Source organism: Salvelinus fontinalis, chromosome 24 (assembly GCF_029448725.1).
Source record: "Salvelinus fontinalis isolate EN_2023a chromosome 24, ASM2944872v1, whole genome shotgun sequence".
Taxonomy (NCBI): domain Eukaryota; kingdom Metazoa; phylum Chordata; class Actinopteri; order Salmoniformes; family Salmonidae; genus Salvelinus; species Salvelinus fontinalis.
This window is the reverse complement of record NC_074688.1, coordinates 26,585,294-26,603,370: the sequence shown is the minus strand read 5'-3', so window position 1 is coordinate 26,603,370 and position 18,077 is coordinate 26,585,294. Positions and strand designations below refer to the sequence as shown.

At 44.8% G+C, this 18,077-nt stretch overlaps 1 protein-coding gene across 2 annotated transcripts in view; it reads left to right on the top strand.

Moving 5' to 3' along the window:
• The window catches only part of LOC129822592 (lissencephaly-1 homolog A-like), a 58,495-nt gene that overhangs the window by 30,285 nt on the left and 10,133 nt on the right, over positions 1-18,077 (top strand). For both annotated transcript variants that reach the window (XM_055880939.1, XM_055880940.1), the window contains exons 3-8: positions 3,995-4,079; positions 6,720-6,794; positions 7,235-7,441; positions 10,698-10,866; positions 12,978-13,080; positions 13,206-13,434. In XM_055880939.1, coding sequence (XP_055736914.1) covers positions 3,995-4,079; positions 6,720-6,794; positions 7,235-7,441; positions 10,698-10,866; positions 12,978-13,080; positions 13,206-13,434 — 868 coding nt within the window. The remainder of the gene's footprint in view (positions 1-3,994; positions 4,080-6,719; positions 6,795-7,234; positions 7,442-10,697; positions 10,867-12,977; positions 13,081-13,205; positions 13,435-18,077) is intronic.

The following is an 18,077-nucleotide window of genomic DNA, read 5'->3' as shown; positions in this document are numbered from 1 at the left end:
TGGTCTTGGAATTCTCTCAACCAGTTTCACCTGGAATGATTTTCCAACCGTCTTGAAGGAGTTCACACACATGCTCAGTACTTGTCCTTCACTCTGCGGTTGTACTCATCCCAAATCATATCAATTTGGTGGAGGTCGGTTGATTGTGGAGGCCGGGTCATCTGATGCCGCACTCCATCACACTTCTCTTTAGTCAAATAGCCCTTACTCAGCCTGGAGGTGTGTTGGGTCATTGTCCTGTTGAAAAACAAATGATAGTCCCACTAAGCTCAAACCAGATGGGATGGCGTATCATTGCAGAATGCTGTGGGAGCCATGCTGGTAAGTGTGCCTTGAATTCTAAATAAATCACCAACAGTGTCACAAGCAAAGATTTACGAGTTTCCAGGTGTTTTGAATGCGTCATATGACTGCAACGGAAGGCAGGCTTCATCAACGCGTCACACCACTTTGCAATGAGCTGGAGGCAATATGCATTTTGAAAACTTACTTTTGTATATATATTTTTTTGTAGGCTTTGTTTGAAGAAAGTGGAGTGCAATGGTTAGTGTATTCGGCTTTTTCAGCCACACCTGTTGCTGACAGGTGTATAATATCGAGCACACATCCATGCAATCTCCGTAGACAAACCTTGGCAGTAGAATGGCCTTACTGAAGAGCTGTGACTATCAACGTGGCACCGTCATAGGATGCCACCTTTCCAACAAGTCAGTTTGTCAAATTTCTGCCCTACTGGAGCTGCCCTGGTCAACTGTAATTGCTGTACTTGTGAAGTGGAAATGTCTAGGAGCAACAACGTCTCAGCCGGGAAGTGGAAGACTACAGAAGCTCACAGTACTGTACTTCAGAGTGCTGAAGCTTGTAAAAATAGTCTGTCCTCGGTTGCAACACTCACTACCGAGTTTCAAACTGCCTCTAAGAAATGTCAGCAAAATAACTGTTTAATCGGAGCTTCTTGAAATGGGTTTCTATGGCCGAGCAGCCTCATACAAACCTAATGTCACCATGGTCAATGCAAAGCGTATGGCGTCGTGGCTGAATGACGACATGAATAACATACAGCTGGCAGGTTATAAACTATCGCAGGATAGAACAGTAGCCTCTGGTAAGACCAGGGGTGGCAGTCTATGTATATTTGTAAACAGCTGGTGCACGATATCTAAGTGTCAAGGTTTTGCTCACCTGATGTAGAGTATCTCATGATAAGCTGTAGACCACACTATTTACCAAGAGTTTATCGATGTTCTTCATAGCTGTCTATTTACCTCCTCAAACCGATGCTTGCTCTACGACGGCACTCAATGAGCTGTATACGGCCATAAGCAAACAGGAAAACACTCATCCAGAGGCGGTGCTTCTAGTGGCCGGGAACTTTAATGCAGGGTAACTTAAATTAGTTTTACCTAATTTCTACTAGCATGTTAAATGTGCAACCAGAGGGAATAAAACTAGACCACCTTTACTCCACACACACAGACGTGTACAAAGCTCTCCCTCGCCCTCCATTTGGCAAATTGACCATAATTCTATCCTCCTAAAGCAGGAAGCACCAGTGACTCGGTCAATAAAAAAGTGATCAGATGAAGCAGATGCTAAGCCCCAGGACCGTTTTGCTAGCACAGACTGGAATATGTTCAGGGATTCTTCCGATGGTATTGAGTACACATCAGTCACTGGCTTCACCAATAAGTGCATCGATGACGTTATCCCCACTGTGACTGTACATTCACCCCAACCAGAAGCCATGGATTACAGGCATCATCCACACTGAGCTAAAGGGTAGAGCTGCCACTTTAAAGGAGTGTGACTCTAACCCGGACGCTTATAAGAAATCCCGCTATGCCCTCTGGCGAACCATCAAACAGGCAAACCATCAATACAGGACAAAGATCGAATCGTACTACACCAGCTCTGATGCTCGTCGGTTGTGGCAGGGCTTGCAAACTATTACAGACTACAAAGGGAAGCACAGCCATGAGCTGCCCAATGATACGAGCCCACAAGACAAGCTAAATTACTTCTATGCTCGCTTCGTGGCAAGTATTACTGAAACATGCATGAGAGCATCAGCTGTTCCGGATGACTGTGTGATGATGCTCCCCGCAGCCGATGTGAGTAAGACCTTTTTAACATTTTAAAGGTCAACATTCACAAGGCCGCAGGGCCAGACAGATTACCAGGACGTGTACTTCAAGCATGCGCTGACCAACTGGCAAGTGCCTTCATTGATATTTTCAACCCGCCCTGTTTGTGTCTGTAATACAAGTTTCAAGCAGACCACTATAGTCCCTGTGCCCAAGAACACAAAGGCAACCTGCCTAAATGACTACCGACGCGTAGCACTCATGCCTGTGGCCATGAAGTGCTTTGATATGGCTCACATCAACACCATTATCCCAGAAACCCTAGACTCACTCCAATTTGCATACCGCCCCACCAGAACCACAGAGGATGCAATCTCTATTGCACTCCAGTGCCCTTTTCTGCTTGGACAAAAGGAACACCTTTGTGAGAATGCTATTCATTGACGCCCTCAAAGCTCATCAATAACCTAAGGGCCCTGGGACTTAACACCTCCCTCTGCAACTGGATCCTGGACTTCCTGACGGGCAGCTCCCAGGTGGGAAGGGTAGGTAACAACCCATCCGCCACGCTGATCCTCAACACAGGGGCACCTCAGGGGTGTGTGCTCAGTCCCCTCCTGTACTCCCTGTTCACTCATTACTGCATGGCTAGACCTCACTCCAACACCATTTAAGATTGCTGATGACACAGCAGTAGTAGGCCTGATCACTGACAATGACGAGACAGCCTATATGGAGGAGGTCAGAGACCTGGCCATGTGGTGTCAGGACTACAGCCTCTCCCTCAATGTGATCAAGACAATGGAGGTGATTGTGGACTACAGGAAAAGGAGGACCGAGCACGCCCCCATTCTCATCGACGATGCTGTAGCGGAGCAGGTTGAGAGCTTCAATTTCCTTCGTGTCCACATTACCAACAAACTATCATGGTCTAAGCACACCAAGACAGTTGTGAAGAGGGCACGACAAAGCCTATTTCCCCCTCAGGGGACTGAAAAGATTTGGCACGGGTACTCGGATCCTCACAGTTCTACAGCTGCACCATCGAGGGCATCCTGACTGGTTGCGTCACTGCCTGGTAAGCAACTGCTCGGCCTCCGTCCGCAAGTCACTACAGAGGCTAGCAACCGATGGATGTGTGTCCGTTAAATTAAAATGTTACTGGTCAAATGTCCTGCGCTACATTTTCCTAACGAAACCCTGGTTTAGACAACAGTTTCAGCTGAATGGCTTTTGGCACTGAAATAACCTAGCCCTTGGTGGGTAAATTTAGCCTGAGATGTGGTCCTAGGGTTGACCCACAGCTCAGTTAGGCGTATGTGTGTGTCTTTTGTCCCAAACCTGAACAAAGGGGAGGAGGAGGCAGGCAGTCATTTTACTGTGTCGCTTCTGTCTGTCTGGTCTATTGTCATGTCTATCTCAACATCTCATACCTCTAGCTCGGCTTTCACTTGGCTCATGTCTGGTCTTCTTGTAAAGGATTTTGTAGAAAAGCTGTGTGTCAGGAGAGCGTGTGCGTGTCTATCTGCAGGTGTTTCTGTGGTGTACAGTAGTCTAGTTTTCATTTTCTCTCTACTCTGTGGGGAGTGATTCCTCCATTATTTGCCCAGAGCAACAAGATCTCATTATCGACAGCAGACACATGTGCTCTCTATCTGTGTCAAATTGGTCTGTGCGCGTGTGTGCGTGCGTGTGATTTTTCTATTTAACACATGTCAAACAAAAGACCAATGCAATTTCCTTGTTACTCAGACACACTTATTTTCTTTCTTCGTTTTACCTGTAGTCAAATCCCTGACTCAAGCCTTTTCTCCATTTTAAAGATAAATGTCTCCATCTTCTTAACAAGAGAAACTCTAATCTCAACTGCTTTTAATAATAACTAATTGGTTTCTTTTGTCCTATTTCAGAAATCGAGCGATAGCTGATTACCTTCGTTCAAATGGATATGAAGAGGCATATTCAACTTTCAAGAAGGAGGCAGAATTAGACGTGGTGAGTAACGATGGAACATTACACACACACACACACACACACACACACACACACACACACACACACACACACACACACACACACACACACACACACAAGAATACACGCTCACTAAATCAAGCCTATTTACCCAAACAATACCACTTTAATTTCCACTTTATCCCCCTGTTTAATTGATGCAGACAAGTGTGACTGAAGCCAATTGAGCCTAGTTAAGGGAATCTAGAGCCATTATTAGGGTGTCTGACACACACACACACACACGAGGGAGAAGCTGCAGTCAGGTAGTGGAACAGAAGCTGAAGATAACCTGTCTTCCTAACTATCTCTATCAGAGCTAATGTAATGGCAGGTACTAGCAGCTAAAGCCCTGAAAAAAAATGTGCCCTTTGAATTACCTCAATGTACAATCTCTCCTCAAACAAGACAAAACAAAGCTCAAAGACAACATGTGGCAGGTTAACATGTAAATGCTCCCTTCGCTCTCTCTCTGCCTCTCTTTTCCTCTCTCTCCCCGTCTTTGTAATTTCCTCCCTATTGCTATAGCACAGATAGGAGAGGGGTTCAGTCCTTCCTCCTCCCTAGTTAGTGGAATCAGCCTGAATAATAGATTGCTATGGACGGAGAAACTCCCTGACACGTTTGACACCACACACACAGGCACACCTTGGCAGGATTGTGTTAACTTTCCCTAATGATGCTGGCAATTCCAGCCTCCCATTGCCTTAATCTAGTCTATTTTTATTACCTGTTAAATTAGGAGGCTGTACCAATGGAGGCATTTCCCCTAATGCTACATTTACACAGCCTTTGTCTTGGGTTTCTTTTAAGACTTGCTAAAATAATGTCATGCGGTATGTAGGTGAGCAGAGTGGTGTTGAAGGTAGTATACGAAACAGCATGCCATACCTCTCGTCTGGCACTGCCCGCACACACCCTGCTGATTAGACTGGCAGACCACAGTGATTAGAAGCTGTGTGTGTGTGGATCACTGACTGACTGTGTGTGTTAAGCTGTCGGCAGAGGGTCTTGGCAGATGGCAAATCAGATTTTTCTCTCCTCCCTCTCTAACTCTCTTCGTCTCTCTTCAAGGACACAATGCCACAACTCCTTTCATTCCTCCATCCCGTGAACCTCTCCCATTTTATCGCTCCAAGCGCTGAGCGAGGCAGCAACTGTTCTCTTGGACACCTCTGATTTTCCATCAGAGCTATTTCTGCCTAGGAGCAGCAGTTAAGCTTCAGAATACACACCTCCCCTCTGTGCCTATAGCAATACTCCTCACTTCCACATCTTCTCTTTTGTTTCTCCCCCATTGAAACAGTGGCTAGGCTGTCAATCTGAATTGTTGATGGTTTGTTTGATAGCTGAACTGAAGACAGTGACCTGCTATAGAACTGTACTGAATCACCAGAGAAGATGAGTGTTGTGCTACCCCTATCCCTTCACCTCTCTCCCTCATTGCTCTTCCATCCTCTCCCATTAGTTACACCACATGAGACAATGGAAATATGTACCAACTCCTCTCAGCAAACACGCCATCCCTTTCCCTTTTTTAGTGTTTATAAGCCACATAGCCAGTTATGAGCTCCAACAGTGCAGGACAAAGTGAAGTAAAACAATACAAATATGATCAAATTGATAATAATAATAATTGATATTAGACCCCTCTTTATCAATCTGCGCCCCCACGCATATTTCAGACCGCAGAAATGGTGTCTGCAGCAGTTGTGTGTACCACACTGTCTGACTGCTTCCGCCTTCATTTGTCTTGGGGGGTGCTGTTGTCTAGACTAACTTGTGTGGGAGGACGGATGAGAACCCACCTGGTGTGTGTAACCCTGCTCAGTGTGACTGTCTGATTAGCATGTTGTAGAGGCAGGTGTGGGGCTCAGCTGCAGGTGACTGGTAACTCAACCTCCCCCTGGCTCATTGGCACCCCCAACACGATCAAGAGCTAGGGGCTTCATATGACACACACACACACACACACACACCAACCACTTATTTTCTTTTTCCTTTTCTGCATTCCCTGAATAGAACATGTAGGCTCATTTCTAGGTGAATTGCTAGTCTTGATCTTTGTTACTATCCGTAACTGGTTTCACTTAAGTTTGTCTTACTCCTTACCCTAGCCAGCCTGTAAACATGCACCAGAAGTCCCTCCCTCGCCCTTTAGTAAAATGGCCACCATACCCCTGTTGCTAGCCTTTCCTCCAGGTGGAAGCCGGTCTCTGCAAGGCTTCCGGAAGTTAATGTCCATCCCCAGCAGACTGTGAGGGTGTAAGCCCTTGTCTGCAGGAGATTAGCCTGTGTGAGAGGGATTAAGAAGTGTGTGTGTGTATCCGTAAGTATGTCTCCGTGTGTATGTGTGTTTACAATTTAGCTTCAAGTCTTACCCTCTGTGGTGCGACCACGGTTTGGCTGTAGGGGTGTAAATCCCATTCCTTATTACTGTGTATACACACACACACACTCCTTATTACTGTACCCAAAGACTCTGCCTGCAACCTCCGCTACCCCCTAGGCAGACCATAGGGCCCACTGATTAGGCCTAAACTAAGCTCCGTGCTTAGATTGTGTGTCTGTGCATGCAGCGTTCTTTTCCTACCTCCTTTCTTTCTTTTCATCCCCAACCAGAATGAAGAATTGGATAAGAAATATGCCGGCCTTTTGGAAAAGAAATGGACCTCAGTCATCAGATTACAAAAGAAGGTTTGTGGTTTGTTTCAGGGGATGCTGGTGGGGATTCTGTCTGCTAGTCTCGGCCCATGACTGCGGTGGAACATCATCTGATCATAAATTCACCATACACGGCGTATTAAAAAGGTTACAGTACAAGGAATTGAATGTGCTAACCCAAAGCCCTTATGATATGAGATCGTTTGATATGGCTAGCTCTCATGTGGTTGCTTAGCAGTACACTGAAGCTGCCAGCAAAGATTTTCATGTATCAGCAAGCTTATATTAGCCATTTTTACTTGCGTAGTACAGAGTATACACATACTGTATTCCAAAGTGCTTTACATTGTAAGTGGTAAATTTCCCACCTGATGAAAATGGCCAGTTTCCTTCTGTAATAATGTAATACCACATATCTTACTGTGATGGTAACTGTGTCGCCATTTCTGTCGCCGTGTCTGCCCCCCCCCCAGGTGATGGAGCTGGAGTCGAAGCTGAACGAGGCCAAAGAGGAGATTACCCTAGGTGGGCCCATAGCCCAGAAGCGTGACCCCAAAGAGTGGATACCTCGCCCGCCGGAGAAGTACGCACTGAGCGGCCACCGCTCCCCTGTCACACGCGTCATCTTCCACCCAGTCTTCAGCGTCATGGTGTCCGCCTCCGAGGACGCCACAATAAAGGTCAGTAGAATATAATAATCATCATAAACAACAACAGTCTTTACTCTGTCTAGGTTTTTCTCCAGGTTGGTTGCCAAGGTCCCTGAAGACTGCCTAAACAGTGAAACAATGTACAAACAACGTGATCATCATAAAGGGGATGCAAGCAACCCACCACATACAACCTCCCAACGCTGTCGTGGCAACTTACTTCATCTACTTGACTTGTATGCGTGTTGACTGTGTATGCATAACTGTAACCAACAAGGCATAGTACAAGTGTGTAATCAGGCCACATTGATATTTTACTGTTGTCATACTTTCTAGTGGCAATCAAAGTTGGCATTTTGAGAAAATGACTTCAACATATGTATTTTGAAATACATTTCAGAATTAAATTGTTCAAAGCATATAGTATTGTTATTTGACTTGTTCTACGCCCAATTATAAACTGGTTCGAGCCCTGAATGCTGATTGGCTGACAGCCATTGTATATCAGACCGTATACCACGGGTATAACAAAATGTAATTTTTTAAACGTTGATAACCAGTTTATAATGCCAATTAGGCACATTGGGGGTTTGTGGTATATGGCAAATATACAACGGCAATGGGCGGGCGTTGCGTCGTGCATAAGAACAGCCCTTAGCCGTGGTATATTCGTGATATACCACACCCCTCAGGCCTTATTGCTTAAATATGCCAAATATATGATTCCACTCATTGTCGTTTGTTAATCACAGCTGTTTCTGTATTGTACTATATTCTTTGGACACGTGCTTGTGAGAGAGGGAGAGAAAGAGGGAGAATGCTGTAGCAGGCTTCATTCTCCATCGACTTGCATTGGATTTGCTTATGCTGTATAATATACTCTGTGAGTGTGTGGATTTCTTTAGATATTGTTTTCACAATAACAGGAGAGATGCTCATAAAATGACACTGTTTTGCTTTTAGCTGCATTCCCAAAGCGATAAGCTCTGCTTCCTTGTTATTCATTCATTCACCCTGATTTGTCCGGCATGCTATTTTTACAGCCATCCAGGATTGGTCTGCTGCTCTACCACAGCTAGATACCTTCATGCCCTAGTTCCTCTGTTCCGTATAAATATTTGTACTGTATATTTTATTACTGTGGAATCAGACTCCTGTTCTCTATTTTGCCATGCTACCCTTCATTCTCTATTTGGCCCCCCTTCCGCTTGAGTGCTGGCCCCTCCGCCTCGACCACTATCCATCCAACCCGGAGCAGGCCCAATCAGGCCCCAAATCTCACAATCTGCCCCCTCCCCTCTTATGCCGCCTCTTCTTTCCTGGCCTGTCTCGCCTCACTCTGTCCTCTACTTTCCCTCCAAACTTTGCTGTTAAATCTTATACTGGGGAGCTGAACTTAAGAGCTCTGCACACTCTGACATTCTCTCTCTTTCTCTCTTTCTCTGACATTACACTAAGGCTGTGTTAGTTTGCCTGCAGTCAAACTAGTCTCTTTTTTTTCTCTTTGTTTAGTATGCAGGGAGTAATTGTCACGGGGATTTGGTGCTCTGCGGACACACTGCTTCCTGTCACTCCTTCCCCCTCTTACTCCCTCTCTTCCCTTGTCCACTGCTCTCATTCTGCTAACGTAGCAAATCTATACAATCCTTTTTTTTAACTTGTTACCAGCCTTGAGCTCGCCGCCTTGGCAGTATTTAAATCAGCTGGTTTTGTGAGCAGTGAGCCTTCTCTATTTCACTCTCTCTTGCTCTCGGTTTTTCCCTTCGCTTTCTCTCGCTCTCGCTTCCCCCCACCTCCCTTTCTCTGCATCGTGATAAGAAACCCTGTCACACAAAACTAGGCCGAACAGCTTGAGATGAACTGCTGCTTATGGCAAGAACGACGTATGCCTTTAGCACATACTGGACCCCATTATTTTAGTGACTATTTTATAGTGTCATTCTATCACAAGTGGGCCTATATTAATTACTGCTTTGATATTTTGTTTTTTCTTTAAATTGAATATAGGTTCTCTTCAGTTGGTCAATGGAAATACTTAATCAATTTGTCTCTCGCTCTTAGAGCCACATCGTTACGAGTGGCTAACATTCATTTAGTGTTTATCTCATGCTGTTGTCAGTACATAAATAAGCACAGTTCATTTTCAGGTTAGCCTCCTCTGACCTTATTACCTAATTATCTTCTGCAGTGTATCTAGACTGCAGTTTACTGAGCTAATAGGCTACATGGGTCTGCAGAAGAAAATGCCATAAAAGCTGTAATTGCACCACCATGTTTCACTACCCCGCCACTTGCATAGGTAGCACAAGCTCAGCAGACCAAGTGATGGTCTTGGTGGTGCTGGCAGACTTAACACCACACCATACTGGGTGGATTCTGTGGTACACTAGACTCGAAACAGGAGGGGAGAGGGGGCGGGTGGACTTGGCAGTGGAGAAAGCCCAAATGAGGCAGAAGGAGGGGGCTTCTGTCACTGTCTGCCCAAATCCAGCCCCCACCACCCTGCTTGCTCAGCGATAGAGGAAAAGCTTATCCCCACAGTGCCTGTCTGCCTGGAAACACAGGGTAATGTGATAGCCATTATGCTTGAGATGCAGCCAAACTAGTGTTTTTGAACTTATTATTTAAGACCCAAATCCCACTGTCAGTATAGACTCATATTTATTCAACCACCATAGTCTTACTTTTGGCTTATTTCCTTCTCCGACTATCCCAATATGAGGATTTTTTACATTGACACGCTTCACAGACTAATGTAGTCTTCTAGAAACAGTCATTTAATCAGACAAGGAAGAGTTTGAACATTTTAATATGTATTGGATCTGTGTTTGCATGTTGAGACGCCGTCTGGCTTGTAGGGTCATCATTCTGTGCCATTTGGAGCTCTGGTGACGACTCTGACTGTGGTAGCTAATGTCTAGAGAGTCTGTCTGGCTCCCCACCCAGGGTGTGTTGGAGCTCCTGTGATATGGCATCAATATGATCCGCTATCCCCATCTCTCTCTGCCATTCTCAGCCTGGAGGAAGTGTCACACAGGGTGCAGGCTAGGCTAGACTAGACCGTGGTATTTGGTCTCTGTGGGGATTTTTTGATTTGAGAGCAGCTGAGGTGTGCGTTTCTGTTCAGGTGTTTGTTTTCATGTGTGTTATGTTCACACAGCAGCTGAAGTTTAGATTTGTGTGTTCATGTGTGTACTTCTCTCTCTTCTGAGGTGTGTTTGTGTTCTCATTTTCATGTGTGACATGTTTAGACAGAAGCTGAAATAGTGTTTTCTCTCCTCACCAGGTGTGGGACTATGAGACCGGAGACTTTGAGCGGACGCTGAAGGGTCATACTGACTCTGTCCAGGACATCTCCTTTGACCAGACTGGCAAGCTGCTGGCCTCCTGCTCTGCAGACATGACCATCAAGCTGTGGGACTTCCAGGGCTTTGAGTGCATCAGAACCATGCATGGTGAGGGGACAGGAGAGGATGGGTGGGACTGGTTGGAGGATATTATATGTCTTAGACTATGAGGAGGACCAGGGATAGTGAGGTATGTCTGTTTGGTTCAGGCAAAGCTTAGATGAGCAATTCCCGACGTGTATGTGAGAATGTGTTTGGATGGTGCGTTGGGACACAGGTGCTACCGATGCTGTTTATTGTCACGTATGCTATGGCTCATCCTCACTGAAGTTCATGGCAATCTGCTCCAATTCACAGAAAACCCAGTGAAACAAAAGAGCTTCACACAACAACCAAATAATCTGTCACACAGGCTTTAATGTTAATGCCAGCCATTTCACACTTCTTAATATCCTCCCCAATCTAACTCCTATAGGCGGTGGGGACTTGTTCTCTCGCTATCTCTGTCTCTCAGGAATTCAATCATTTGCACCGTTTAATATTAAGATTTGGAGGGCAGAATATGAGAAGTCTTTTTGTATTCTCACACACACACGTACACCCTCAAGACGAGGTGCTATTTCTTAAATCAGCACTCTAAATGTACCAGTCCTTAGGCAGTGTCACTGCCCCCTCCCCTCTTTTAAATCCTAATTGCTGCATAAATTGAAGCGGCATATCTTACGTGTGCCTTCAGGCCCCACTGAAACAGGAGGACACCACTGGAGTGGCTTTCCTATTCCATTGGAACTGTCGAGAGCTCCTAAAACATATCAAAACGTAATGTTTGACATCATATGCCCCTTACAATCTCCCCCAAAAAGTCTCAAATTCCCCGGACTGAGAAGTACACTACATGAATGAATATGAATGCTTAAAGTAAATAAGCTCTTGACTAGGACTGTCATTTTTTTTTGTCCATGTTTGAGTTGTAAAAGTTTTCAGTGTGTGTGCGCATGTGAGATATATTAGCAGTCTCTCTCCAATCTGTTTTGGGTGTAATTTACACCGCGTCAGTTAGAGCTGGCATGTTGCCCCAAAACAGACAGGCTGTGTTCACACTGTGAAGAAACGAGAGCTCAGGGACCTCTTCTCTTTGTCTCCATCTCTCTCTCTGCGCCTGCCAGTTCCACTGCACCATCTTTCCTGTCATCCTCCCATCCCCTCATATTCTCATCCTTTCATTCTCCTTGAGTTCCTTTCTTCCTCTAATTTTCCTTCTCTCCTTCCCTTCTCCTTAACCAATTTCCCTTCTCCGTAACCAATTTCCCCTCTTTCCTCACCCTTTCTCATCAACACCTTTTTCTCTCCCCATCTTCCTCTCCCTCTCCTCTCATCCTCTCCCCCTCCTTCCCTGCATCCCTCCCCCTCCCACCAGGCGGGCTGATTTGGTAGTGAAGATTAGGAGAGATTTTGGACAGTCAGTTTAATTATCCTCTTCACTCAGCACCAGATAGCAGCCCTTTTGTGAGGCTTTCACCACCCATTATTATAACAGCCAGTAGCGCACTGTGCGTCTACTGTGCTCCCCAACACACACACGCACACTTCCGATATATTTAAGCTAGCCTTTTAGAGCCTACTTATCGTTTCTGTATCTTTTTAGCAGATAAAAATGGCTGCTCTGGTGACTAGGTAATTAGCTGCCTCTTCTCCAGGAACAAAGACACCCTGGGTGTAATTGGCTGTCTCACTACACATGTTAATTGGCTCATTTGGACAAAACCTATTTTATGGCACGTTTAGTTCCGGGGACTTTATCAAGGGGTTGGTTGAGGACTTCTTGTCAAAGTGGGTGGCATTCAGAAATGGGAAGGTTTTGGCAGGAATTGCTTGCTAATGCGTTTAGCCCAACTTCGTACTGCCTGAAGTACAGTACTTAACAATTTCACCAATAGATATTTCAGTCACCAAGGGAAAGAGGACACCTAGTCAGTGGCACAACTGAATGCGTTAAACCAAAATTTGTCTTCCACATTTAATAAGAGGTGCGGGGGCTGCCTTAAATCGACGTCATAGGTGCATGGGTGAGCATTTGTTGTTGGGGGTTCACTGCCTTGCTCAAGGGCAGAATTGTTCTACCTTTTCTGCTTGGAGATTCGAACCAGCAACCTTTTGGTTACTGGCTCAGCTACCTGCCACCCAGTAAAGGTCTTATTGTATTGTCTTTTGTTTTCCAGGACACGATCACAATGTTTCGTCCGTAGCCATCATGCCCAATGGAGATCATATAGTATCTGCCTCAAGGGACAAAACCATTAAAATGTGGGAGGTGGCCACTGGGTAAGTACACTGCATAATAGCAAGTCAGTGCTCACCATGAGCCTAAATGTTCTTTGAAAAATTCCCTATGCTTCTACAAAGCAAGCAACCATCTTTAACCCTTCTCCCCTCTTCCCATCCGTCAGCTACTGTGTGAAGACGTTCACGGGCCACAGGGAGTGGGTGAGGATGGTCCGGCCCAACCAAGACGGCACCCTGATCGCCAGCTGCTCCAATGACCAGACTGTGCGCGTGTGGGTGGTGGCGTCCAAAGAGTGCAAGGCCGAGCTGCGGGAGCACGAACACGTGGTGGAGTGCATCTCCTGGGCCCCTGAGAGCGCTCATCCCACCATCTTGGAAGCCACCGGCTCAGAGGTGAGAAGGTGCTCGACACGGAGATACTGATAGACACACACAATTCACTACAGGCTTTGTCTCCTCCTTGGTCCCCAAAAGCAGATCATGCAACCCCTTCATCCTCAAAAAACCCACTGCTGACTCTTCAAAAGTGCCTTACCCTTATGCCCTGTCCTTGGATCTGTGCCAAAACCTGTATGTACATACGTGCCTTAAGTAAAATGTATGTGCACACACCCATTTAAATGGTACGGCTAGGTACATACAAGTATCTGATTGCTCAAGGGAAAGTTGACCTAGATATTCCCAGGTAAACACCAAAGTTAATAATATGCACACATCCTACTGTGTGTGTGTGTACCTTTCATGTCAGACAATTTACTTTGCTCACCACTCTCCCTCTGACTTATATATATATGGGTTATTTGGTCTGTCGCCTAACCTAAGTTTGGCATCTGACAGAGCCAGACATGTTTGAATCAGATCATGAAATGAAAAGTACAGGAGGAACCCTGTCATTACCCAGGGTCAGGCCATCACCCTGAATGGTGCCCCCGTGAATGTCCCGCTCTCCCCAGTCTTGTGATCATGCGTGTCCAATTTCAGCTACATCCGATTTTAAAACATTTACCCTAGCAGGCAGCTAGTGGCCCTGTCAAGAACCTTGCCTTCCTGTCTGCCTCGATGCCTGAGCACAATGGTACACAATGTCCCATCTTCAGAACTCACGGAAGGAGCCTCGGACAGTTTTTCCTCTTCAGCTCTCTGTTTCTGTGTTTACCCATTTGAATGGTTGATGTGCTAAGTCGATACAGTGATGGTATTGTTGAACTTGGCTAAGGCTCAAGCCAGAAGAGTAGACTCACACTCGTGTACACACACACACACAAACACATGTAAACATACATACCCCATTACCCTCGCCTTTGATCACTTTTTTTGAAGACTTAAAGAACTTGGAGCTTAATAGCAGAGCTGGTTCAGGTAGAAGGATTGTCCTGACATCAATTATACTGTCACACTTTATGTTCTATGAACTGGGAGTGCTGAGATGAGCCTGCACTGTTGAACACCCTCCCTGTTGCAGAACTCGGAGGCATGTAATGACTTTTATATCTCTGTGTGTATAATACCCCACCCACACATTTGGCCATGTTTGTTTGCCTAGTGCCCAATAAATAATTTGTTGGTTCTGAAGACAAAATAAATGGTTACAGTTGAAGTCGGAAGTTTACATATACACTTAGGTTGGATTCATTAAAACTCGTTATTCAACACTTCACAAATTTCTTGTTTACAAACTAACGTTTTATCAAGTCGGTTAGGACATCTACGTTGTGCATGACAAGTAATTTTTTCAACAATTGTTTACAGACAGATTATTTCACTTATAATTCACTGTATCACAATTCCAGTGGGTCAGAAGTTTACATACACTAAGTGCCTTTAAACAGCTTGGAAAATTCCAGAAAATATGTCATGGCTTTAGAAGCTTCTGATAGGCTAATTGACATCATTTGAGTCAATTGGAGGTGGACCTGTGGAGGTATTTCAAGGCTTACTTTCAAACTCAGTGCCTCTTTGCTTGACATAATGGGAAAATCAAAAGAAATAAGCCAAGACCTCAGAAAAAAATGGTAGGCCTCCACAAGTCTGGTTCATCCTTGGGAGCAATTTCCAAACGCCTGAAGGTACCACGTTCATCTGTAAAAACAATAGTACGCAAGTATAAACACCATGGGACCACGCAGCCGTCATACCGCACAGGAAGGAGACGCGTTCTGTCTTCTAGAGATGAACATACTTTGGTGCGAAAAGTGCAAATCAATCCCAGAAAAACAGGAATGGACCTTGTGAAGATGCTGGAGGAAACGGGTACAAAAGTATCTATATCCACAGTAAAACAAGTCCTATATCGACATAACCTGAAAGGCCGCTCAGCAAGGAAGAAGCCACTGCCCCAAAACCACCATTAAAAAAGCCTGACTACGGTTTGAAACTGCACATGGGGACGAAGATTGTACTTTTTGGAGAAATGTCCTCTGGTCTGATGAAACAAAAATAGAACTGTTTAGCCATAATGACCATTGTTATGTTTGGAGGAAAAAGGGGGAGACTTGCAAGCCGAAGAACACCATCCCAACCGTGAATTACGGGGGTGGCAGCATCATGTTGTGGGGTGCTTTGCTGCAGGAGTGACTGGTGCACTTCTCAAAATATATGGCATCACGATGAAGGAAAATGATGTGGATATATTGAAGCAACATCTCAAGACATCAGTCAGGAAGTTAAAGCTTTGGTCCAATTGGGTCTTCCAAATGGACAATGACCCCAAGCACACTTCCAAAGTTGTGACAAAATGGCTTAAGGACAACAAAGTCAAGGTATTGGAGTGGCCATCACAAAGCCCTGACCTCAATCCTATAGAACAGTTGTGGGCAGAACTGAAAAGGCGTGTGCGAGCAAGGAGGCCTACAAACCTGACTCGGGTTACATCAGCTCTGTCAAGAGGAATGGGCCAACATTCACCCAACTTATTGTGGGAAGCTTGTGGAAGCCTACCTGAAATGTTTGACCCAAGTTTAACAATTTAAAGGCACTGCTACCAAATATTAATTGAGTGTATGTAAACTTCTGACCCACTGCGAATGTGATGAAAGAAATAAAAGCTGAAATAAATCATTCTCTCTACTATTATTCTGACATTTCACATTCTTAAAATAAAGAGGTGATCATAACTGACCTAAGACGGAATTTTTACTATGATTAAATGTCAGGAATTGTGAAACTGAGTTTAAATGCATTTGGCTAAGGTGTATTACTTCAACTGTATGTCCTCCTCGTGCATGCTTAGCTGCCGAAGATATTTGATTTTAAAATAAGAGATGGATGGTAGTTTTAGTATATATGGAAAAATATGATTTATACTGCACCACAGAGCATGTGGAAATGGAACAATTGAATCTAAGTGCAAATTTGGTCTATCACATATTGCCCTCAGCTGTAAGGTCCCTCCAGTGCAAGTTTGCTCTACTCTGTGTTCAGAAACACTCTTACAGTGCCTTCGGAAAGTATTCACCTTGACTTTTTCCACATATTGTTAGGTTACAGCCTTATTCTAAAATAAATTAAATTGGGGGGAAAACTATCTACACACTACCCCATAATCACAGAACAAAAACTTTTTATTTTTATTTTAGAATTGTACAATTTAAAAAAAAAAATTTACAATACAAAACAAATATCACACTTACTTCAGTATTCAGACCCTTTACTCAGTACTTTGAAGCACCTTTGGCAGCGATTACAGCCTTGATTATTCTTGGGTATGATGCTACAAGCTTAGCACACCTGTATTTGGAGAGTTTCTCCCATTCGTCTCTGCAGATCCTCAAGCTCTGTCAGGTTGGATGGGGAGTGTTGCTGCACAGCTATTTTCAGGTCTTTCCAGAGATTTTTGATGGCGTTCCAGTCCGGGCTCTGGCTGGGCCACTCGAACATTCGGTGACTTTTCCTGAAGCCTCTCCTGTGTTGTCTTGGCTGTGTGCATAGTGTCATTGTCCTGTCGGAAAGTGAACCTTCGCTTCCATCTTGCCACTCTAGCATAAAGGCCTGATCGGTGGAGTGCTGCAGAGATGGGACAACCTTCCAGAAGGGCAACCATCTCCACAGGGGAACTCTAGAGCTCTATCAGAGTGACCATCGGTTTCTTGGTCACCTCCCTGACCAAGGCCCTTCTCTCCTGATTGCTCAGTTTGGCTGGGCGGCCAGCTCTAGGAAGAGTCTTGGTGGTTCTAAACTTCTTCCATTTAAGAATGATGGGGTCCACTGTGTTTTTGGGGACCTTCCAATGCTGTAGAAATGTTTTGGTACCCTTCCTCAGATCTCTGCCTCAACACAATCCTGTCTTGGATCTCTACGGACATTTCCTTCGACCTCATGGCTTGGTTTTTGCTCTGACAGGCACTTTCAACTGTGGGATTTTTATATAGACAGGTGTGTGCCTTCCCAAATCATGTCCAATCAATTGAATTGACCACAGGTGGACTCCCAAGGATGATCAATGAAAACAGGTTGAACTATGCTCAATTTCGAGTCGTAGCGAAGGGTCTGAATTAGAGGTCGACCGATTAATCGGAATGGCCGATTAATTAGGGCCGATTTCAAGTTTTCATATCAATCGGAAATCTGTATTTTTGGACAGCGATTTGGCCGATAATTTTTACTTTTTAAAAATCATTTTTTTACACCTTTTATTTATCCTTTATTTAACTAGGCATGTCAGTTAAGAACACATTCTTATTTTCAATGATGGCTTAGGAACGGTGGGTTAACTGCCTTGTTCAGGGGTATAACGACAGATTTTTACCTTGTCAACTCAGGGATTCAATCTTGCAACCTTACGGTTAACTAGTCCAACGCTCTAACCACCTGATTACATTGCACTCCATGAGGAGACTGCCTGTTACGCGAATGCAGCAAGAAGCCAAGGTAAGTTGCTAGCTAGCATTAAACTTATCTTATAAAAAAACAATCAATCAATTATAATCACTAGTTAACTACACATGGTTGATGATATTACTAGTTTATCTAGCGTGTCCTGCGTTGCATATAATCGATGCGGTGCGTATTCGCGAAAAAGGACTGTCTTGCTCCAACGT